At 44.4% G+C, this 24,414-nt stretch overlaps 1 protein-coding gene across 1 annotated transcript in view; it reads left to right on the top strand.

The window, feature by feature from the left end:
- The window catches only part of LOC145356666 (E3 ubiquitin-protein ligase rnf213-alpha-like), a 164,179-nt gene that overhangs the window by 90,707 nt on the left and 49,058 nt on the right, over window positions 1–24,414 (top strand). Inside the window, exons 33-44 of the mRNA XM_080209532.1 lie at window positions 3,242–3,378; window positions 3,644–3,742; window positions 6,023–6,144; window positions 7,178–7,300; window positions 10,298–10,353; window positions 12,308–12,461; window positions 14,866–15,001; window positions 16,488–16,679; window positions 17,178–17,311; window positions 18,916–19,091; window positions 20,692–20,907; window positions 23,121–23,308. Of these exons, the coding sequence (XP_080065658.1) occupies window positions 3,242–3,378; window positions 3,644–3,742; window positions 6,023–6,144; window positions 7,178–7,300; window positions 10,298–10,353; window positions 12,308–12,461; window positions 14,866–15,001; window positions 16,488–16,679; window positions 17,178–17,311; window positions 18,916–19,091; window positions 20,692–20,907; window positions 23,121–23,308 (1,733 nt within the window). The remainder of the gene's footprint in view (window positions 1–3,241; window positions 3,379–3,643; window positions 3,743–6,022; window positions 6,145–7,177; window positions 7,301–10,297; window positions 10,354–12,307; window positions 12,462–14,865; window positions 15,002–16,487; window positions 16,680–17,177; window positions 17,312–18,915; window positions 19,092–20,691; window positions 20,908–23,120; window positions 23,309–24,414) is intronic.

Below are 24,414 nucleotides of genomic sequence, written 5' to 3'. Positions count from 1 at the left end.
CAAAGTAGCAATGGACTCCCCTTCCCCTCCACTGATCACAGGCAGAGTAAAAAGTCTGACAACACCAGGTTTTAGTCCAACCTATTTATTTGATAATATACTCACTAGCTTTCGGGGTTACCCCCTTCGTCAGGTGAATGGAGAGTTCTGGCCTCAGACAGAGCATATAAAGCACAGACAGTTTAGAGATTACTGATTAAAATGCGAATCCTTACACCTAACCTGCTGTTCAAGACCTGAAGTGGCTGATAATGTGAGTGGAAGGAGCACTGATCACAGGTTAAAGAGATGTGTATTGTCTCCAGACAGTACAGTAAGTGAGGTTTTGCAAACCCAGGCAAGTCACGGGGGTTACAGATAGTGCGACATGAACCCAAGATCCCTGTTGAGACCGTCCTCATGTGTGCGGAACTTGGCTATCAGTCTCTGCTCAGCGACTCTGCGCTGTCGTGTGTCGTGAAGGCCGCCTTGGAGAATGCTTACCCGAAGGTCAGAGGCTGAATGCCCGTGACCACTGAAGTGTTCGCCAACAGGAAGGGAACAGTCTTGCCTGGTGACTGTCAAGCGATGTTCATTCATCCGTTGTCGTAGCGGATGAATGAACATCGCTCGACAGTCACCAGGCAAGACTGTTCCCTTCCTGTTGGCGAACACTTCAGTGGTCACGGGCATTCAGCCTCTGACCTTCGGGTAAGCATTCTCCAAGGCGGCCTTCACGACACACGACAGCGCAGAGTCGCTGAGCAGAGACTGATAGCCAAGTTCCGCACACATGAGGACGGTCTCAACAGGGATCTTGGGTTCATGTCGCACTATCTGTAACCCCCATGACTTGCCTGGGTTTGCAAAACCTCACTTACTGTACTGTCTGGAGACAATACACATCTCTTTAAACTGTGATCAGTGCTCCTTCCACTCACATTATCAGCCACTTCAGGTCTTGAACAGCAGGTTAGGTGTAAGGATTCGCATTTTAATCAGTAATCTCTAAACTGTCTGTGCTTTATATGCTCTGTCTGAGGCCAGAACTCTCCATTCACCTGACGAAGGGGGTAACCCCGAAAGCTAGTGAGTATATTATCAAATAAATAGGTTGGACTAAAACCTGGTGTTGTCAGACTTTTTACTGTGTTTACGCCAGTCCAACGCCGGCATACCCACATCACAGGCAGAGTGGCAGAGGAACCACCTTCCCACCGATCTCAAGCAGAGGGCCTTTGGTCCCACCTTCCCACCCACCCCCATACCCCTTTCCCCCCCAATGATCTCAAGCAGAGAGCCATCGGACGCTCAGCACTTAGCTTCTCACTAGCTCTGGAGCGCCTGAATCGGACTTTTACGGAGCATGTCTATTTGGCATCGATTCTGGATGGGTGAACACGGTGATAAAGAGGGAAGAGCTGATAGGGTTGGGCGTGCAGCCATTAAATCTGTTCTACTGCATGCAAATGCATTTAAATGGCCATCATGCCCATTTTGGGTGAGGTCTCATGCCTCTGTCTACATCATGGGGGGACGAAGTAGAAACGATCGAGAGTTCAAATTTTTAGGCGTCCAGATCACCAACAACCAGTCCTGGTCCCCCCGATGCCGACGCTATAGTTAAGAAAGCCCACCAACGCCTCTACTTTCTAAGACTAAGGAAATTTGGCATGTCAGCTACGACTCTCACCAACCTTTACAGAAGCAGCACAGAAAGCATTCTTTCTGGTTATATCACAGGTCCCGCTCTATCCTAGACCGCAAGGAACTACAAAAGGTCATGAACATAGCCCAATCTATCACACAAACCAGCCTCCCAACCATTGACTTTGTCTACACTTCCCGCTGTCTCGGAAAAGTAGCCAGCATAATTAAGGCCCCCGTGCACCCCGGACATTCTCTCTTCCACTTTCTTCCATCGCTAAAAGATACAAAAGCCTGAGGGCACATACCAGCCGACTCAAGAACAGCTTCCCCTCTTCTGCTGTAAGACTTTTGAATGGACCTACCTTACATTAAGTTGATCTTTCTCTACACCCTGGCTACAACTGTAACACTACATTCTGCACTCTCTCATTTCCTTCCCTACAAACAACATGCTTTATCTGCACAGCCCACAAGAAACAACATTTTTCACGATAATCAATCAATCGTGATCATTTTTGGGCCTTGGTAAAGAGAGAACCAGCGGGGAGGCATGCACAGATCGTGCTACTCGCCCCACGTCCGACTTTACCAAGTTTTCACGCTTGAAAATGAGTGCCACCTGATGGTAAAATTGGGCCCATAGTGAATGAGATCTATGGAGTATCTATAGTCCTGTTCCTTTAATGTAACAATAAAGAAATAGAACCATAAACACTGCTCTTTATAGCTGTGATTGTTCCAGTCAGAGTTGTTTCAGGTGTACAGAAAATACTGGGCTAAACTTCCCACACCCCTCTTGTTCCTCCTGCATGGTATGTTTGAGGTTGTAAATCTTCCAGTCCCAGCTCATGGAGGTGGTCGCAATCAGTGGGACAGGAAGATTCCGCCAGCGGGAAGGGCCGGAAAACTTTGCCCTAAGTGATGTTTTGTAAGTGACAGGTGGCAAAGACCTCTAATCCCTCATCTAACTTTATAAACCATTCTTTGAGTGTGAGGCAGAAGAGCATTGCTCCACTGTCCTGCACCTGGGGCTGCGCGGTGGCACAGTGGTTAGCACTGCTGCCTCACAGAGCCAGGGATCTGGGTTCAATTCCGGCCTGGGGTCACTGTCTGTGTGGAGTTTGCACATTCTCCCCATGTCTGCATGGGTTTCCTCTGGGTGCTCCAGTTTCCTCCCACAGTCCAAAGATGTGCAGGTTAGATTGATTGGCCCTAGCATCAGGGGATTAGCAAGGTAAATAGGGATAGTGTCTAGGTGGGATTGTGGACAGTGCAGACTCGATGGGCCAAGTGGCCTCCTTCTGCACTGTGAGGATTCTATGATCCGTATGTACTATTGTATTGCTTCTGTCCAGTAGCTTGCCCAGCCCTGGTTTATTCTAAGAGTTCAAAGATAAACCAAGTGATATCAGTTTCTATTCATCAGTCAGTTTCCTGTCAACATAGTGATTCCTTTTCTGGTTCAGATTGAATCCAGTTTTCACAAATGAATCAGCCACAGGATGGACAGAGCAAATGGATTGAAAATCAAGCTGAAGGCTGATCAGTGTAAAAGTGAGATTGCAGCATTGACTTACCAGTCATCACGCTAACTAAAGTACTGTTGTTTCAGGTAACAACATTCTCGAGGCTTCTTACCAAATCAGACATCAAGGTGATGGCCAAGGAGCTTGGTAACAATGTGGGAGAATTTCTGCTTCTGTTCCTGCACCAGTTTGATACTGAACATTCATTCTGTAAAAAAATCAGGTCAGTAATCCTGAGTTTGCTACAATCATGAGTCATACTGGCAGCTTTCAACAAAGTAAAGATATAGCCAAACTCAGATCTTACTTCCATTGGTGTGTGCGGGAATTGGGAGAAGGATGAAAATTGACCCAATGCAATTTCAGAAAGCGTAGAGGATCTGTTGAACGATATTTTCGGATCCAATTTATTCAGAAATAATTCCTAACAAAATACCTTAATTTTACTTTTAGGTCCAAAGTGCTGATTTGTCCTTTTCTATCCACAGGGAATGGTTTCAGAGTTTGAACACTGAAGTCCGAGTGTTGCTGATACAGATGGACACCGAGGAATCCTCTCAGAGTTCAGAGCTGATTGCTTCTGCCAGGTGAGTACAAATGGTTGCGACATCAGCCAGGGATAATAAGGTGGCTGCACAAGGTTCAACTGACACATTGGGTGAATTTTCCCATCCCGCCCGCTGTGGGGGTCGGAGAGGGCAAGAGACAGACCGTGGAAAGGTCTGTTTACTTCGGGTGGGACTTTCTGGTTTCGGAGCGAATGTGGCCGGAAAATCCCATCCATCGAAACTGAGACACTGCACTATCAAAAAGAAGCTAGAACTAACTAAAACTAATTTCTCCAGAAAGGGATTGACTGAATGTAGTTCTTTAATATTATGAAAGGGGGTTGATAGGGCAGATGGGGAGATGTTTCCAATTATTGGTGAGACCCAGCACTCGGGGGAGTAGCTAAGACAGCTTGTTGGTCTCTTGTGTTACGGTGAACGGGATCTCCTCACTGTCCCACCAGGTACAATGCAGTGAGACTAGGGCTAGGTGACAATATTAACTTTTTCAGATTGATCTCATAGTAAATGGTTTAATCATGAAAATCATCATAGGATTTCCTTCTAATTTAGAATTCTAAGACATTTGCTTGCATTTCTGTTAATTTTACTACTATAGTAACATTCGATATTTTAAAGATTTTTTTATGGATAATTAATATTCCAGTATCTTTATGTTGATAATGATTTTCATAACTCTAGATGTAAAGTTTGTTAGTTTAGTTCTTTATTTAGACATGTAGAGGCAAAGTTAGCTGATTCCTCATTGCTTGGTGAATTCCTAACCTCTATTACAACCGATCTTTCTTATCCTCGCTGATTCTATATTTCATACCAAATTTGACCCGCATGAACGAGCCACGTAAAAACTCGAAATGTATAATCAATTCATTTGAGTATCTAGCCCAAGGGCTATCTGAGATGGGTAGCATAGATTCATTTAAGTAGAAACTAGCTAACCGCACAAGGAGTTGAAAGAAATAGAAGGATATGTTGATGATGTTTGGTAATGGTAAGTGATAGGAGGCACGTGTGCAGCATACACACCAGCAATCCAACTGGCCTGATGCAGTGCTGAAACTCATTCCAAATATTTCACTTGTCTAGATTAGTCAGGAAGCTGGTTGATTTGAGTAGTGAACAATGGCGATGTTTGGAAATATTGGGATTTTGGTTTGCAATAGTATAAGTTTAGCTCTTCTGCATATTCAGCAACCAGTTCTATTCATACTTGCATCAGTTAGAAGATATCAGACAATAAGAAGATCACTTACTTCTTGAGAATCATTTCTGGAAACCATTCCCTGCAAATATTTTGCTGTTTTATGTCCTTGATACAGTCTATTGCTAATAAGCTGATGTCATTTTTTACTATGAGAACTTTGAATTATCCAATTAATTTGAAAGTTAAACATAATTGACCCGATGAAGTGGAGATTCCACAATAATCGAGGCAGCATTGTCTTTTCCTGATGCAATCCGGGAGAGTGTGTCGTGAAATGATACAATCCTGGCTCACACTTTTCTAACCATTCATGTTTATTGGATGGAAAATCCCTGTGTCAGGATGCGGTGTTTAATCATTGGCACACCCAGCACCAGGAAAGTTACATTTTACAGGTAGTCCTCAGATTTGTGATGCAGTTGGTTCCTAAAAACCACATTGTAAGTTGGAATGTTGCAAGTTGGAGCTGATTTTCCCATCAGAACAATGGTACAATTAGGGAAATGGTTTCTGATCCGAGCCAAAAATCCCTCATGCTCAGTCTGGCACTGTTAAGGCAAGTGTTGGTGCCAGCTCGCCTTAGCACAAGTTCCTCAGTTAGTGTGGGGGGATACAATGAAGCTATCGCTATTCAAGGCTATTTAACCTTGAATGTCTGTGAGTCCAAGTGCATATTGAATACAACATAAGCATGTAAATATATTAGCATTGTGACATCCGTGCCAAAAAAACTTAATGTGGCAAAACACTCATTTCTAACCTAATAAAAGATGGTTTAACCTGTCTAGTCATAGAGATGTGAGGCACAGAATGTAGTGTGCGTGGATGAATGTGCTGGTGTGGCTTTGTAAATTCAAAACCAGCATTGTAAAGTTGAAATGGGGTGTGAATTTATAAATTTGAAGTGCCCTCTGCCGTAACTCAAACATCATAAAGTCTAGGACTATCTGGACTGTCAAACAGAATGTCAGATGTCAGATAATCTGAACTTTGTAAGTGGGCTGCAGGAGTGACTTGTCCATCATAGCTGAGTACCCTGTGATACGATTCTGTTCCTGAAAATTGAAGCTGAGGTTTTATATTTTTCTCACCAGATACTGCACGATGAATGAAATGAATCTGATGGACTCCACATCAAAACCGAATTGCTACGTGTATTTTATCACCAAGCTGTCTCGGATTGCTGGAGTGTCAAAATACATTGGATTTCAAGGAGGTATGCTCAACAGAAAAGAAGCCTATTTTCACCCCAAATGACAGTGTTGCCTGGTGCACACAGGCAGGATTTCTGTCTTGTATTTGAGGCAGACAACTGAGAATGATACAGCATGAAATCAGGCTATTCTGCCTATCATCTGTGTGCCAGTTCTTTGAAAAAGCTATTCAATTAGTCCCACTGCCCGGGCCCTCTTTCTGTAGCCCTTCAAATCTTTCCTTTTCAAATATTTACCCTTGACTCTGGTTCCACCACACATTCCAGAGATTAACAATCGGTGCACAAAGTAATAGAATCGTAGAATCCCTACAGTGCAGAAGGAGGCCTTTCGGCCCATCATGCCTGCACCGACAACAATCCCACTGAGGCCCTATCCCAGTAATGTATTTACCCTGCTAATCTCCCGACTCCTAAAGACAGGATTTTACGACCTTGCTCAAGTGAGATCATAATATCCCGCCCGAGGCCAACAAAGACTTCCACTCTGTGGTAAAATTCCGGCCTGAGGCAATTTAGCTTGGCCAATCAACCTAACCCTCACATCTTTGGATGGTGGGAGGAAACCGGAGCACTTGAAGGAAATTCACGCAGATGCAGGGAAAATGTGCGGACTCCACACAGACCATGACCCAAGCTGGGAATTGAACCTGGGTCCCTGGTGCTGTGAGGCTGCAGTGCTAACCACTGTGCCACCTAACGTCTCCCCCTGTGCCTGATGGCTCCACTGTAGATGCAACATTGAATCTTTGTACACCAGCTTCAATGTACCAAACCTGTGTTGTTGAAGTATGAATGTAAGAACTGATTATTAAATGTAAGGAGTACCTGCCGCTTCAAGTAGCGAAACAAAGGGGTTGCTGGAGGAGAGGCACAATGCTGTGAGCTAACAAACGTCAAGAGTCTCAGGTCTTTTGAATAAAATAGCTGGAAATACCTAGCCGAGCATTCAGCGTCTGCAGGGAGAATGAATAAATGGGCATTTATTGTTGTTGCTGGTCTGTTTAATCTTGACTGGTTCTTGATTACTGTGCAGGTCAGTGGCTCTCCGTCCACATTGACGATGTGACTGAATCAGAAGAGATGGCGACGGATATATCTGCATTCTGTAACACCACTATCAGCGAACTGTTTGCCAAGGCTTTGGGTGCACAAGCAGGTAAATCATCACTTATGTTCATGTGGGTTCAATTCTGCCTGCTACATTGAATGTGTATCCGAGGAGCATGTTCCCAAGTGCTGACAAGCTCAAGAGGAAAACTGAAGCAAAGTGCGCAATGCCTGAGTCCCCCTCTGTCTGTTATTGTCTCCAAGTAAGAAGTCTGACAACATCAGGTTTAAGTCCAACCGATTTATTTGATAGTGAAGGCAATGGAAGCAGATACGATAGCAACATTTGAGAGGCATCCTAACAGATATATGAATGAGGAGGGAATAGAGGGTTACGGAGTGCATAGAGGTGAAAGATCTTTAGTTTAGAAAGGTGTCAGAGTTGGCATGGGCTTGGTGGGCCAAAGTGCTTTCTCCTGTGCTGTACTTTCCTTTGTTCCAATATGATCTTCTCTGAAGCTGAAAAGAAGCAGAAGTATAATAGATTTCATGCTGTTGGAAAAGGGTGGCAGGGTCAAGTGAAACAAAAATGTACGGGTATGTTACAGGGCAAGAAAGATTAAATGATATAAGTGTCAGGGAACAAGAGCTAAAGGCAGCAATAATGATTGTAGTGAGATTTTATGAAAGCATTGGTCCAGAGGAAATGTTAATAGCAGAATCGGGGAGGATGTGATGTCGGGGAATTGGGGAGGATATTGTCACTGCACTAGTGCCCCAGACACGCAGAGTAATCCGTTAGGGACCAGGGTTCAAATTCCACCACAGCAGATGGTAAAATTTCAATAAAAATCTGGAATTAAAAGTCTCTTGATGATCATGGAGGCACTATCCATTGTGTTTACAAACTCATCTGATGTCCTTTAGGCAAGGAAATCTGCTGCTTTGCATGTGACCCCAGACCCACAGCAATGTGGCTGACTCTTAAATGCTCTTTCAAATGGCCAAGCGACGCAGTTACAAACAAGCAATAAATGCTGGCCCAACCAGCAACACCCACATCACAAGAATGAATTTTAAAAAAATCAAGTACAGCCATCTTGGCAAAAGATTGTGGAGGGCATTAGCTATGAGGAGAGGTTGGAGAAACTTGGTTTGTTCTCCCTGGAACAATGGAGGTTGAGGGGCGACCTGATAGAAGTCTACAAGATTATTGGGGGCATGGACAGAGTGGATAGTCAGAAGCTTTTTCCCAGGCTGGAAGAGTCAATTACCACAGGGCATAGATTTAATGTGTGAGGGGCAAGGTTTAAAGGTGATGTACAAGGCAAGTTTTTCTACACAGAGGGTAGTGGGCACCTGGAACTCGCTGCCAGGGGGGCAGTGGAAGCAGATATCATAGTGAGTTTTAAGGGGTGTCTGGATGGAAATAGAGGGATATGGTCCCTGGAAGGGTAGGGGATTTTAGATCAGATGGGCAGCATGGTCAGTGTAGTCTTGAAGGGCCGAAGGGCCTCTTTCTTTGCTGTAATTTTCTTTATGTGCGGAAGCAAAAGCTTGAAAACAAGACATAGACTGGTGCTTGGCAAAAAAAAATTAAAATGGAGGACAGTATATGGTCTGAAGTTGTTGAATTCAGTGTTAAGTCCAGAAGTCTGTAAAATGCCTAATTGGAAGATGAGGTGCTATCCATCCAGCTTGCATTTGGGCTTCACTGTGACAGGCCGAGGACTGAAATTTGGGCATGAGGGTAAGGTGGGGAATAGAAATGACGAATGACAGGAAAGTTGGGATCGTGTTTGCAGATTGAGCGAAGGTGTTCCGCATCACCCAATCAGCGTTAAGTCTCCCCAGTGCAGAGGAGGCCACATTGGGAACAACAAATGCAGTCAACTACATTGGAAGCATAGTGAGAAAATCTTGGTTTCACCTGGAAGGAGTCTTCGGGCATGGATTGTCTAAGAGGTCAAAAAATAGAATTTCCACTTTCTGAGTTTGCTTAACAAAGTGCCGTGGGAAAATGTTGAAGTTCTGGGGTTGAGAGAGGAGTAGGCCAGGCTATTATGGAGAGGATGGTCCCTTTGGAATGCTGACAGGGGAAGGGAAGGGAAGATGTGTTCGACATCCCTGCAGAAAGACAGGCCTAGCAAGGGCCCATCTGGGTGCCCATAGCCACAAAAGGAAAACTGGGGAGGGTGATGGTGGATGGGCTTAAGCCTCTGTTCCAGCGAGAAGCAGAAAGCTCTCCGACTGTCCTGGTGAGGAAGGAGGTGTAGAAGGATTGCACGTAGAAGAGGAGATGGTCAGGGCCGGGAAACTTGAAATCATTCAAGCGGATGGCACAGTGGCATAGTGGTTAGCACTGCTGCCTCACAGTACCAGAGACCCAGGTTCAATTCCCAGCTTGGGTCACTGTCTATGTGGAGTTTGCATATTCCCCCCCTGTCTGTATGGGTTTCCTCTGGGTGCTCCGGTTTCCTCCCACTGTCTGAAAGACGTGCTGGTTAGGTGCATTGACCCAAACAGGCACTGGAATGTGGCAACTAGGGGAATTTCACAGTAACTTCATTGCAGTGTTAATGTAAGCCTTACTTGTGACACTAATAAATAAACTTTAAGTGACGTAGAATGTCAGAAGAAGCACAAACATAGGTGAGAAGAGACTGGACAAGGGCAGAATTAAATAGTCAAGATAGGAAGAAATAAGCTCAGAGGGGCAGGAACAGGCTGAAATGATGGAACCATTTTCTGGCACTGTAATTGATTTTTGTTTCCCTTTGGAGCTAACTCGTTCATCTACTTTAAAGTTGCTTTCAATTGTTGGAATAAAAGTGCTGTATTTTAATTCTGAATCCACCCAGAAGGGCAGGATGTAGAGTAGCCTCTGGTGGCAGGAATCGGAATTGCAAGAGTTCAAATCAATCCATCAGCTTGCAGTTATAGACCAGTTTAGAACCATAATAGGCATCAAACCTTCATCCCTTCGCTCTTAATTAAAGATACAATAATCACAAATGTTTCTGATCCAGTCTGAGAGTTTAACTGTAGGATGTTGTAAAATTTTAATGTCTGACATTCACAAAACTCTGCTGTCTTTTTATTTTAGAAACTAATGGTCCAAACTCTGTCTCAGAAGATGATCAACAAGTCAAAAAGCTTACGGTATGAATTATTTCACAAAATGTTTACACTACAAATACTGTTTTCTTTAACATTGTTAATTAAAAAGAGTATTAAAAGGGGGGCGATGTTTACAGTCAGTGTTAAGACTGAATTTGATGGAAGTATTTGGCACTATCAACTGTTCTATACAAAATTCTAACATAACAAAACATCTAGGGCATTTGGGATATGGCTATCACTACTTGCATCAGATCAGCTACTGAACTGTTTTCCTCAATCACTCCAGTCTCTTAACATTGTACTGTCCCTCTAACGCTGGGAATTAGTTCTCCAGCTTTAGGCAGCACAGTGGTTAGCACAGCTGTCTGACAGAGCCAGGGACCTGGGTTCAATTCTGATCCAGGGTGACTGTCTGTGTGGAGTCTGCACATTCTCCCCATGTCTGCGTGGGTTTCCTCTGGGTGCTCTGGTTTCCTCCCACACTCTAAAGATGTGCGGATAAGGTGGATTGCCATGCTAAATTACCCCTTAGTGTCAGGAGGATTAGCAGGATGAATATGTGAGTTATGGGGATAGGGCTTGGGTGGGGTTGTTGTCAGTGCAGGCTCGATGGGCCAAATGGCCTCCTTCTGCACTGTAGGGATTTTATGATCCTTGCTTATCTTCATATGTTCCTTAAATCCTGTGCTGTAGTTTTGATTCCCAAGGAATTGTGTCCTTTTGGGTTTGTTTAGTTCCTTGATGCCAACAAGGAACAGCTACACCATACAGCATTTAATGGTTAGAGTACACAGGTGAAGGGCATTGCTGAATGAAGTATTTTAAGCATGTATAAATAGGGCATTACCCCACCAGGGGTGTGAACCTCCATCCATTAAATTGTTTTGATCATTTAAGAACATAAGAACTAGGAGCAGGAGTAGGCTATCTGGCCCCTTGAGCCTGCTCCGCCATTCAATAAGATCATGGCTGATCTTTTTGTGGACTCGACTCCACTTACCCGCCCACTCACCATAACCCTTAATTCCTTTACTGTTCAAAAATGTATCTATCCTTGCTTTAAAAACATTCAATGAGGTAGCTTCAACTGCTTCACTGGGCAGGGAATTCCACAGATTCACAACTCTTTGAAGAAGCTCCTCCTCAACTCAGTCCTAACTCTGCTCCCCCTTATTTTGAGGCCATGCCCCCTAATTCTGGTTTCACCTGCCAGTGGAAATAACCTCCCTGCTTCTACTTTACCCATTCCCTTCATAATCTTATATCTTTCTATAAGATCCCCCTCATTCTTCTGAATTCTGAAAATTTGTTTTCTAACTCGGGGATAGCGGGGACACTGGCAGAGCGGGAGGAAGCTGTAAAACTGAAAAATAAAACACAGCGAGCTCCCTCAGTAAAAACAAGCTCCTCATCCTGGTTTCAACCTCACCAACTAGCTTGGATCCTGTTAATGCTGCGACCTTGATTCCCTCCCATCTGAGATGCAGCCACTAACTGAGCTCCTATCCAGTCACCCACCTGGCCCACTCCGATTGTGCTGGATGTGTAGTATACCCATCTGGGTCAGAAAGTTCTGGGTTCAAGTCCCACTTCAGAGACTTGAGCACCCAAACCTCAATGTAGCAATGAAGGAGTGCTGCTCTGTCAGAGGTGCTGCCTTTCAAATGAGTGGCTAAACCAAACCATCTGGGGAGATAAGCAATCCAGTCGTATCACTCAAAGATAAGTGGGGAAAGTATCCTGATGATCTGGCTAATATTTATCCTTCAACCAACATCTCTAAAGCAAATGATCTGATTGCAGTTTGTGTGATTTCACTGCGTGTAACTTGGCTGATGTGCTCCCTCACATTTACAACTGTGACTCCAGTTTGAAAAGCACTTGTTTTAAAGCACACTGGAGATCCAGAGGGTGTGAAAAACCTGAAAGAAATAAAAGTCCTTTCTTCTATGTCTCTTCCGGGAATTAATGTTTTGTCATTATTTTTAAACAGGCAAGGCCAAGCCCCCTCAACACCACATTCCTGTTACAAAGCTGCATACAAAGTGCCGTCAGTAAAATACGTGATGGGAAAGATGGTTCCAGTCGCAACACTGAACGTGTCCAGATCCTGCTGGATCTCCTGCGAGAAGAAGGGAAATATGAGAGTAAGGGATGCTGTACGGTAGAGAATTTTGATAAAGCCAATTTTGGCTGTAGATGACACAGTGGTTAGCATTGCTGTCTCACAGCGCCAAGGATCAGGTTCAATTCCTGGCTTGGGAACTGTCTGTATGGAGTTTGCACGTTCTCACCATGTCTGCGTGGGTTTCCTCCGGATGCTCCAGTTTCCTCCCATGGTCCAAAGATGTGCAGGTTAGGTATATTGGCCATGTTAATTTGCCCCTTAGTGTCAGGAGGATGAGCTAGGGGCCCCCTGATGGGATAACAGGGATAGGGCCTGGGTGGGATTGTGGTCGGTGTAGACTCGATGGACCGAATGGCCTCCTTCTGCACTGTAGAGATTCTATGATTATAAGAACATAAGAAATAGGAGCAGGAGTAGGCCATCTGGCCCTTCGAGCCTGCCCCGCCATTCAATAAGATCATGGCTGATCTGTCGTGGCTCAGTTCCACATTCCCGCCCTCTCCCCATAACCCTTAATCCCCTCTCTTATCAAAATCCCATCAACCCTCTTCTTAAAAATATTTAGCGAGGTAGCCTCCACCACTTCAACGGGCAGAGAATTCCAGAGATTCACCACCCTTTGAGTGAAGAAGTTCTTTGTCAACTCCGTTCTAAACCGCCCCCCCTTTGTCTTGAGGCTGTGCCCCCTAGTCCTACTGTCCTTTCTGAGCAGGAAGAGTCTCTCCACCTCTATCCTATCCATCCCATTCATCATCTTATACGTCTCAATGAGATCTCCCCTCATTCTTCTCAACTCTAACGAGTACAAGCCTAGTTTATTCAGCCTCTCCTCATAGCTCAACCCCCTCAACTCCGGCATCAGCCTAGTAAACCTCCTCTGCACTCCCTCCAAGGCCAAAATATCCTTGCGTAAGTACGGCGCCCAAAACTGCACACAGTACTCCAGCTGCGGCCTCACCAATGCCCTATACAGCCGCAGCAAGACCTCCCTACTTTTATATTCAATCCCCCTCGCTATGAAGGCCAGCATCCCATTTGCCTTCCTGACCACCTGCTGCACCTGCAAGCTGGGTTTTTGCGACTCATGCACAAGGACCCCGAGGTCCCTCTGCACCGTCGCCTGCTGCAGTTTTTCTCCACGTAAGTAATAATCCTTCCTACCATTATTCCTACCAAAGTGGACCACCTCGCACTTGCCAACATTAAATTCCATTTGCCAGTTCCTGGCCCATTCGCCCAGCCTATCTAGATCGCAGCTGCAGTTCCACTCCAACGTGAAACTTATAATGTGTAAAAATTCCCTGTAATGAAAAGTCGTGCACTGATTTAAATGAGGCTGCATTGACTCTGTAGTGACTAGATAGTGGTAATATGAATTCTTTGCAATAGGCATTGAAAAATATCTCTTAAAGGAAGAATGCTCAGTCACAATCTGAGTCTATTAAGAATGTGACTATTTATAGAGACCAGCAAAGGATGGAGAGTCCAGAATTATCCAAAACTTAAAAGGTTGACATCTATATCAGATTAGCATGTCACTCTGGGATATAGTACAATAAATCAGAATCCTTTGAACTCTTTAATCCCAGCCCAGGCAAAGAATAACTTTACAATCCCACCCTAATGACTGATTAAATTCTGGACACTCCCATAGGAGCGAAATGTGTAACTGAACAACTTATCATCTTGTAGCAGCTTAAATGTAACGAAACATTGTATATTTCAGAGGGCAAACTTTCAAATTTACCATTTATTTCATTGAAAAGAAATGTTCTGCAGGTGCAACATTATTTTGTGTGTCGTTGTTTACCAATAAGGTTATGTGCTGGTCTGTCTTTAACATATTCTAATTTATTGACATTGACCAGAATTTGGCTCTGGCAGATGTCGTGTTACAACTTTGGATCATTTTATAGTGTTGTTGCACTGGGGTTGATTATTGTCTATAACAATCTGTCTGTGTCTCTCTCTCTCTCTCAACCTTTCCATTCTCTGATGGTGCATAGGTCAGACTTTTATCTGCTTCTGTTGTAATTAGTCCTGAAACTGGTCGCTTGTCAGTTGCCTGGGCCTTTTAGTTTGAGGGGCTTGAGACCAAACCAGGCAGAGTCCCCCTCACATTGACACACACAGAAAGACAAACTAAGGAGCAATTTAGCATGGCCAATCCACCTAACCCACACATTTTTGGCCTGTAGGAGGAAACCAGAGCACCCAGACGGAACCCACACACACACGGGGAGAATGTGCAAACTCCGCACAGACAGTGACCCAAGGCTGGAATCGAACCGGTGTCCCAGGCGCTGTGAGGCAGCAGTGCTAACCCCCACTGTGCCACTGTGCCGCCTATATGCCCATAACAATTCTTTGCTGTTATTGATTGATAGAAAAGCATTGCAATCAGGGTGTGTGTGTTTTTACAGCCCAGTTTTTGAGAACGGTGGCAGAGAGACTGATGCTACAGCTGCGGGAGCAGGAGGAGATATCACTAAATCCAAAGGAATGGATCTGCAGTGAGGCCAAGAAGCTCGGTGCCCTGCAGGAGGGAGGCACATTCAGGTAACTGTATGATGGATGTACATGCTGATGAACCTATTATTCTAGTTATAGGGGCTTTCAGAGCCTGCACTGCAGTTACAGAACATTGGCAGCGCTGAATCTGGGTCAGACAGCTAGAAGCCAAACCCTTGACTTGTATTGCACTAACTGAGGCTCTGTGCTGAGACCCATTGTTATGGATATAGTCTGTGTGCTTCCTGCTGTGTTTTTATATATAATTGTGTCTCGTTCACATGAAGCAGAACATTTACTGCTGAAAGATGCACTGAGTTGCCTTAAAGGACAACAGCAGTGTGGATACCATCCCAACTCCAACTCTTCTTAACCTTAGAATCAGAGAATCATACAGTGCAGAAGAGGCTCTTCGGCCCATCGAGTCTGCACTGACACATGAGAAACACCTAAGGTTTAAAGTGAATATTGCACTATATTGAGACTGTTCTGTTGTCACTTGCCGATATGTTTAGAGTTTATTTTTTAACGCCACAAGTAGGTTTATATTAATACTACAATGAAGCGACTGTGAAAATCCCCTAGTCGCCACACTCCGGCACCCGTTCAGGTACGCCGAGGGAGAATTTAGCATGGCCAATGCACCTAACCAGCACGTCTTTTGGACTGTGGGAGGAAACTGGAGCACCCAGAGGAAACCCACACAGACACGGGGAGAACGTGCAGACTCCACACAGACAGTGACCCAAGCCAGAAATTGAACTTGGGTCCCTGATGCTGTGAGGCAGCAGTGTTAATCACTGTGCCACCATGCCATCTGAACTCCCACCTAATCCCATTTACCAGCACTTGGCCATAGCCTGAATGTTATGACATGCCAAGTGCTCATCCAGATACTTTTTAAAGGCTGTGAAGCAACCCGCCTCAATGACTCTGGTTCCATTGGCTTTTGAGAAAGAGAGTTCCAAAGACTGAAAACTCTCAGAGGAAATGTTTCTCCTCATCTCTGTTAAATAGGTTCCCCTTTTATATTTAAACACCCCCTTGAATTTAAACAATGACTCATAGTTCTAGTTTCTTCCATAGGAGGAAACATCCTCTCCACATCTAACCTCAGGATCTTATGTTTCAATCAAGTCACCCGATTTACTCTTCACACAAAAAGGGTGGGATTTTACAGCCTCGCTCTTGCTGAAACTGTAAAATCCTACCTGGGGTCAACGAAGCTTTCCATGTTCCGCCCCTCACCTGCTCCCATTCCCGTGGCGGGCAAAATGGTAAAATTCTGGCCAGAGTGACTGCAAAACGGGCGCCAGGGTGTGGCAATTCAAGGAATTTCACAGTAACTTCATTGCAGCGTTCATGCAAGTCTTACTTGTGACTAAAACTTTAAAAGATGGGAATTCCTGACCCAACTTTTGAAAACATGGAACTGGGTGCTTGAAAACACAACATGCAGTTGATTTCACACAAAATGGCGCAGCAGTTTTAAGATCCTATATAAATGCGAATTCTCTTTGCAAAAATCACGTAGACACACACTGTGGAAGTGCATCCAGAAGACGGTTACTCCGAATCTGGCTCAGATGATTTCCATCCTGGACAGAGACTATAACCTGAATCTTCTGGTGGACCCTCAAGTGAATGAAGAGATTAAACAGCTCTGGCTCAACATCTTCAGTGACACACAGATGCTGAGGGTATCTCACCAGGCAGGAAGCTCAGGGTATGGATACCTTATTCAGGTGTTGTATAGCTTTTAACGTTGTGAGTTTGTACCATGAGTTGAGACTGCTTTTATTTGTATCAAGTAAATTCAGTTATTCTTTATAACAAAACTACATTTTAGAACCATATAGGGGTGAATTTTTCTTTTCTGCCTGCAATAGGAATTGGAGTGGGCGAGGGGTGACCATAGAAAGGTCCATTGACCTTGTGCAGGACTTCCCGGTTTCAGGGAAAGTCCCGCCCATATTTTTTGGGCAATATATGCACAGATCGTTTACGGATTATGCAAGTTTAATGACCGATTTTTCACCTTTGTAACTGAATTATTTCACATGCTTACATGTGACACTAAATAATATGAATAACAAAATGTCTAGACAAAGACCTCCGATGTCCTTGTTTTGGTGTGTGTGTGTGGGTGGACCTCACATGTCCTTGTTTTGTTCCTTATGTAATTATAATGCGGTAAAACAAACTGACATTCTTTTTCCATTAGGCCAAAGACAGAGGAAATACCAGTTGATCACAAAGTGAACAAAGGACCTGAAGAGGTTCCCTGTGCTGCCCCTTTCAGCTGGCTGGTTAAAGAATACATTGACCAGTTGTGGGTTGAATTCCAGTATATGGAAGGTATTGCTCATTTTAAACTTAATCCATTAATTTCCGCTTCTTATCCATGTTATCAATCCTACGCATGACTTAAAGCACCAAGTGACAGAATGCGACTGTTTGAACATTCTCGGCCAAGTTGTCAGATGTTTGACTGATAACAGGAGGTCACTTGTTATAACTTGTGGAAAAATAAAAGTTAAGGAATTGCTGCAGGAAGAGGGTGGTGCTACTTTATTTGGCTTTCCTTTTATTGGGTTACTATTAGCGTTATAAGTAGGCCTACATTAACACTGCAGTGAAGTTGCTGTGAAAATCCCTAAGTTGCCACACTCCGGTGCCTGTTCGGGTACACTGAGGGAGAATTTAGCATGGCCAATGCATCTAACCAGCACATTTTTCGGACTGTGGGAGGAAACTGGAGTACCCAGAGGAAATCCACATAAGCATGGGGAGAACATGTAGACCTTGCACAGACAGTGACCCAAACCGGGAATCGAACCCAGTTCTCTGGCGCTGTGAGGCAGCAATGCTAACCATTGTGCCACCCGTACTGGGATCTATATGCGAACATTCTACATGCATCAATATTCGTATTCTAGCAGTTTTCACAGTTGAGGCCTTGTTGTGAACTTGTCCATCCAACCCAGCTTCAGCACTGAAGTTCACTGTACGCTTGGTGGACTGGTTTTAGTGAAGGCCAATTTGGATCAGTTCTAATTTGACAGAAGGATTTATTATTTCACCTCAGCATTTATAATTGACTCTGAAAGCATTTTCAGGAAGCATTACAGGAACATTCCAACTTTAAAATTTCAGCCTCAGAGCGAGGTAAAATTGTAAACAAACCTTTTGGTCATTTATTTTAAATTTTGCGCACGTATATGTGAAATTGTTCTCAAAATAATCACAACGTTTTGTTTGCTGAATAATCACAAAAATACCAAACCCTATACAGAGGTCTTGTGGCACAGTGGGTAGCATCCTTGCCACTGAGCCAGAAGCTCTGGGTTCGAGTCCTACACAGTAAGAAGTCTCACAATGCCAGGTTAGAGTCCAACCAGTTTATTTGATAGTAATCTCACAAGCTTTCGGAAACAGTGTTCCTTCGTCCAGTGTGTAGAAGGTTCTGATCAGATAAGGGCATATAAAGTCACACACAGTTTACAGAATACTGATTAGAATGCAAGTCTTTACAGCTCGCCTATTATTCAAGTCTTAAAGACGCAGACAATGTGAGTGGAGATAGCATTAGCATAGGTGTTTTTTTCTCCTAACTCTTTCAGAATAATTATCAGGGTAAGAGTGGCAGAACCAACAATGGTTAGCAATTTAAATCACTTTTGTTGGATTTTTCCCAGCCCAGTACAATTGTACAGAGGAAGTAAGTGCTTCTTGGCAATTGCCGAGTAACCCTGACATGGGAACTTCCCAGTGGGATTCCCCAGCACATCATTGGGGTACACCCCACCTCTCCCCGCAAATGTGCTGCTGGGAAACATGGCGGTTATGGGCCAATATGCCAACTTCCATCAGTTAATAAATAATCGGCACGTTTTTGATTTTATTTGACTCGTCCTCTGTCCAACCTCAATGTCACATTATAAAATATTCCTCTCATTCAGGAGCAGCTGACAGAGACAAGACAAAAATGTTGAAATTTGTTGACAGTTTTAACGAGAGTAAGCTCGGAGAGTATCTGGGATGTCAAAGCAAAGAATCAAAGCGTGACCTTGGTCAGCGATATCTAACTGATTTTATTTGGATGACCATAAATATCTCATCACATGCTGAAGTTAAGGTAAATCTCATAATGGTCGGGAAAATGGCAATGTTTCTTCCACCTTTCCTAACTAATCATTGAAATGGGCACATACCACATAGATTGAACTTTCTAATTGTGTCATCTACTTAGGCCCTCATATCTAAAGCTTGTGGACCCTCCAGAGTGTGTATCAGTAAGACTGCTAACTGTAGTGACGCATCCTTAGCTGAACTAAATGAGACATCTGAACTTCATCTCATCAGATATAATGCTGGAGTGATGTCACCTTAATGTCACCTCATTGACATTAAAGGAACACTCTGCACAGTGTAAAAATCATTCATTTCCATGACGGAATGAAGGATTCTTCGACCTACTACTTGCTACAAAGGTAAAATAAAGTGGTTTCCAATGAAAGTACAAGGATTGACCATATTACTGACTAGCCTTGGCATTAGAAATTGACAAGTGTGTACTAGAAATGGAAATGGTCCACTAATAAACGTCACTGTCATAGGAGTGCTTGCAGCTAGAAACTAAGGGCCCTGTTTTACCAGCGGGAGCGAAAATGTGGTAAAGTTGGGGGTGAGGCCATTAACGCAATCTGTGTCTGGATCCACGCAGGTGGCAACTTTACTAAGACCCTGAAATGGCCATGATCCGATTTGTGCCCAAAATGGGTGCAATGGCGATTTAAATGCATTTGCATGTATTTAAATTGAATTAATGAACTGCCCACCCAATTTTATCGCCATTCCCCCCTTTACCACCACATTCACCGATCTAGAGTTGCGCCGAAACGGTCCTGCTGAATAAAAGTCTGAATCGGGCCTCCAGCTGCTGAAGAGGTGAGCTCAGAGCTTCCAACAGTGATGGGGGGGGGGGGCGGGGGGTGGGGGGGGCCATTGGGTCTGCACCAACTCTCTCCCCACCTAATCCCCACTCCTGTCAGGTGACAATACTATTTGTTGTAGACCGGCAGTTGAAGAGAGTTTGTTGATTCAGCATGTCTTGGAGCAGTCAGCACTGATAGGAATGTTGACCTCACTCTCCATCCTCCACTTCACTTAATTCAGCAAGAGCAGGAGAAAGATCCTTCTCTCTTTTTATCTCTCTCTCTTTATCTCTCTCCATGTAGCATCTTCAGTGTCTGACAGTTACTGACCATGGTGGCTCTGCACACATCACTGAGCCGTTATTTCACTGTGGGGCAAGGCGAGGAGGCAGGCCCTGAGAACTACCACCTTCGCCACACTGAGTGAACCTGTGCCACTGATACCTTTAAATACCCTTAACCTTAAACACCCTTAACCAGCTAAGCTAGCTGGCCTCTCCGAAGGTTCATTATGTACATTATTAAAATGGCTGGATGTGTTCCCCTTGACAAAGCTGCAGCTTTCACTGTTGCAGTGAAGGAAACCCAACCGTTATTCTCATTACCTCACACCGCATCACAACAACTTTGCCAGAGATGTGGCAGGTTTTTCGACATAGTTCTGGCAATGTCACGATGATGCAGTGGTGAAAATGGCAGGGAAACTCAGGGCGGGTGTCTGACAATCTTAGATTGCTTTTGATCAAAGGTACTCCAGCTGCAGTGAATGCTATTTTTCATTTTCTTTTCACTTTATTAAAGGTTTTCAGGACTGCGTTTATTTCCTGCATGAATGAGCTTCAGAATGATTGTGGTCTGACCCTTGGAGAGCAATCACCTCCCTGGATACACATTGCCTATAACATTTTCAAAAGCCGTCTGCATAATTTGTCCAAGACAATTGCGCTGTATCCAAAAATCCTGGAACACATTAATCATTATCTGCAGGGAACAATGAATTCTAATCCTCAGGAAATGGTGAGCCTTATGAAAATACGTTTAAAAGTTTATGAAGAATTGATAGTGAAACACATGGTTCTTATTGTGATTGGAAAGCAACATTAACTGTCCCTTTGTCCGCTCCAACTGTTTTGCTGGCAAACAGACCCATTTTACTTTGTCCCTCTGTCATTCAGTCTTAACACTTCCTTTGGAATTATGAATAATATTTGTGCTATTCAACTAAAGATTGCCCTTGTATCATATTTAAACATATACATTTTACAGTTTTGTTATCTTAATTTGCAGTTCTACATAACGCACAAATTTGCTGGTTGTATTTTGGATGACTTTGTTCCATTCTCCAAAAGTTGTATGTAATGAGCCTCCTCAGTAACAGAGTGGGAAGATAATAAGCAGTTATTAATATTTATCCCCTCTGATTCTCTGCTTCTTCCAGTTGCATTAACAGAATTAAAAGAAAGCGATTTTCTTGACTCCTGGGAGGTGACAGTGCCAGTGAAAATTTGCCCTCTCTTAATTAATGGATTTTCAACAACAGTGTTGAATTTAGTAAATCTCAACCATAACCCACTCATGACAACCTGACTATTTCCTGACGCAAAACTGACACAAATGTTTTAAAAAGTATATAGCTTTTTAAAGATTTTCCCAGGGTTAAAAACAAAGTAGGTAAGCCTGAGGCTGGAAGAATCATACCTTTTGTTAGCAACGTAAAGAATACCATGAATGTACTTTGGAGAAGATCAACATAAAGTTCTTCACTTTCCCAGGTGAAGAGGATTACATTCTCCCTAATAACATGCAGAGAGAATAAAATGCCAATGGCACTGGTAATCTTGTTATATACCAACTGTAGCTCTGGACATTAGAATCATAGAATCCCTACAGTGCAGGCCACTTGGCCCATTGGGTCTAGGCCAACTCTCCAACAGGCCCTCTCCCCACCCAATCCCCACTCCTGTGAGGTGACAATACTGTTTAGTGTCAGTGAAAATTTGGCCAATCTTAATTAATGGATTTTGAACAACAGTGTTATTTAATAAATCTCAAGCATAACCCACTCATGATCACCTGACTATTTGGCCTCACACACTCACCATACCCAGTCAATCTAATCTACACATCTTGGGACACTAAAGAGCAATTTAGCACGGCCAATCCATCTAACCTGCAGACTGCAGGAAGAAACTGGAGCACCCGGAGGAAACCCACGCAGACACGGGGAGAATCTGCAAACTCGACAGTCAGTGACCCGAAGCCGGAATTGAAGCTGGGCCCCTGGAGCTGTGAGACAGCAGTGTTAACCAATGTGCCACCATTTTGCCATTGTAGAATGAAAAGTGCGAATCATACAAATGAAAATGACCATCACTGGAGCAATCATATCAAACATACACTTTATAAACTTGTGCTGCAACACCAGAGGGAGCACTTTCTGCACTTGTACTGATGCAGTTTGTGTTCGTAGAATCATATACCGGAATTCTACTGCCCGCCTGCCATAGAATCAAAGCGGGTGAGAGGTGGACAACGGACATGTTTGTTGACCTTGAGCAGGAATTTCTGGTCTCGCTCAAGCAAGGCCATAATATCCCCCCCATAGAATCCCTACAGTGCAAGAAGAGGCCATTCAGTCCATCAAGCCTGCACCGACAACAATCCCACCCAGCCGTAACTCCCCGTATTTACCCTTCTAGTCCCCCTGACAGTAAGGGGCAATTTGTCATGGCCAATCCACCTAACCTGCACTTCTTTGGACTGTGGAAGGAAACTGGAGCACCCAGTGGAAACCTACACAGACACAGGGAGAATGTGCAGTAGCAGTCCAAACAGACAGTAGTCCAAAGCTGGAATTGAACCCAGGTCCCTAGCGCTGTGAGGCAGCAGTGCTAACCACTGAGCCACCGTTATGGTTGACACAGCAGCTACTTTCTGACTGGTGTTTTCCCCTCTTAGTCTGACATGAATTTACTACCCTGGGTCTTCATTTTGAGGCATTCTAAAACCAGGCTTTAATACTTGACTACTGCTCATGCCGTGACTGGAAAGGCCTGAGGAACAGTTGCCCAATCTTCAGCGAGCATGGTGTGGGCTGGGAAACACATGTGCTATCCTTCCTGATGCCTTTCCAGAGATAGGGAAGTGTTTTCTTAAACCTGAGAAAGACATGGAGAAATGTAACTGCTTCCATCCCTTCATTACATGTATGTTTTGTGCTTACTTTTCAGGTGCTCGACATATCTGCTGCTTATGCTTGCGCTGAAAGTGCTCAAGCTTTAGACATTGCGACAATCCAGAATTGCAAAGAATTAACTGAAATAATGGAAACTGTACAGCCGTCAGTTGAACTCATTTACGATAAGAAGTACATCAAAACTTGTGGACCGATATGTCAGCAAATTATTGCTGAAATCAGGCAAGCCCCACATTTTATTCCTCTCTCACACTCCCTGCTGATAGATGTGTTGTCCCATGTTGCAATCTGCCCCACCTTAATTCCGGCCTGTGGCCAGCCAAGAGGTTTACGGATGGCAGGATTTCTGCCCCTTACACAGGAGGAGGCCACGCCTCAGAAAGCTGCCAGCCTATCTGAGTTCCTGCAGTCTGATGTCACACGCAGGATGCTGATGGAGGAGCCCTCCCACGTGGCGAAAAACTGCAGCAGGCGACGGTGCAGAGGGACCTCGGGGTCCTTGTGCATGAGTCGCAAAAATCCAGCCTGCAGGTGCAGCAGGTGGTCAGGAAGGCGAATGGGATGCTGGCCTTCATAGCGAGGGGGATTGAATATAAAAGTAGGGAGGTCTTGCTGCAGCTGTATAGGGCACTGGTGAGGCCGCAGCTGGAGTACTGTGTGCAGTTTTGGTCGCCGCACTTAAGCAAAGATATTTTGGCCTTGGAGGGAGTGCAGAGGAGGTTTACTAGGCTGATACCGGAGTTGAGGGGGTTGAGCTATGAGGAGAGGCTGAATAAACTAGGTTTGTACTCGTTAGAGTTTAGAAGAATGAGGGGAGATCTCATTGAGACATATAAGATGATGAATGGGATGGATAGGATAGAGGTGGAGAGACTCTTCCCACTCAGAAAGGACAGTAGGACTAGGGGGCACAGCCTCAAGATAAAGGGGGTGCGGTTTAGAACAGAGTTGAGGAGGAACTTCTTCACTCAAAGGGTGGTGAATCTCTGGAATTCTCTGCCCGTTGAAGTGGTGGAGGCTGCCTCGCTAAATATTTTTAAGACGCGGGTTGATGGGTTTTTGCTAAGAGAGGGGATTAAGGGTTATGGGGAGAGGGCGGGAATGTGGAACTGAGCCACGACAGATCAGCCATGATCTTATTGACTGGCGGGGCAGGCTCGAAGGGCTAGATGGCCTACTCCTGCTCCTATTTCTTATGATCTTATGTTTCCTGCCTATAATCTGAAGAGGGATGAATTTTCAGGCTCCCACTAAACCCCTACCTCCAGCCTGAAAATTGAGGCTGGGCAGAGAACAGCCTCAGTAAATTGGCCACTTTAGGGTCTCAA

Source organism: Carcharhinus amblyrhynchos, chromosome 21 (assembly GCF_965287045.1).
Source record: "Carcharhinus amblyrhynchos chromosome 21, sCarAmb.v2.hapA, whole genome shotgun sequence".
Lineage (NCBI taxonomy): Eukaryota > Metazoa > Chordata > Chondrichthyes > Carcharhiniformes > Carcharhinidae > Carcharhinus > Carcharhinus amblyrhynchos.
This window is presented reverse-complemented; position numbering and strand designations above follow the sequence as displayed.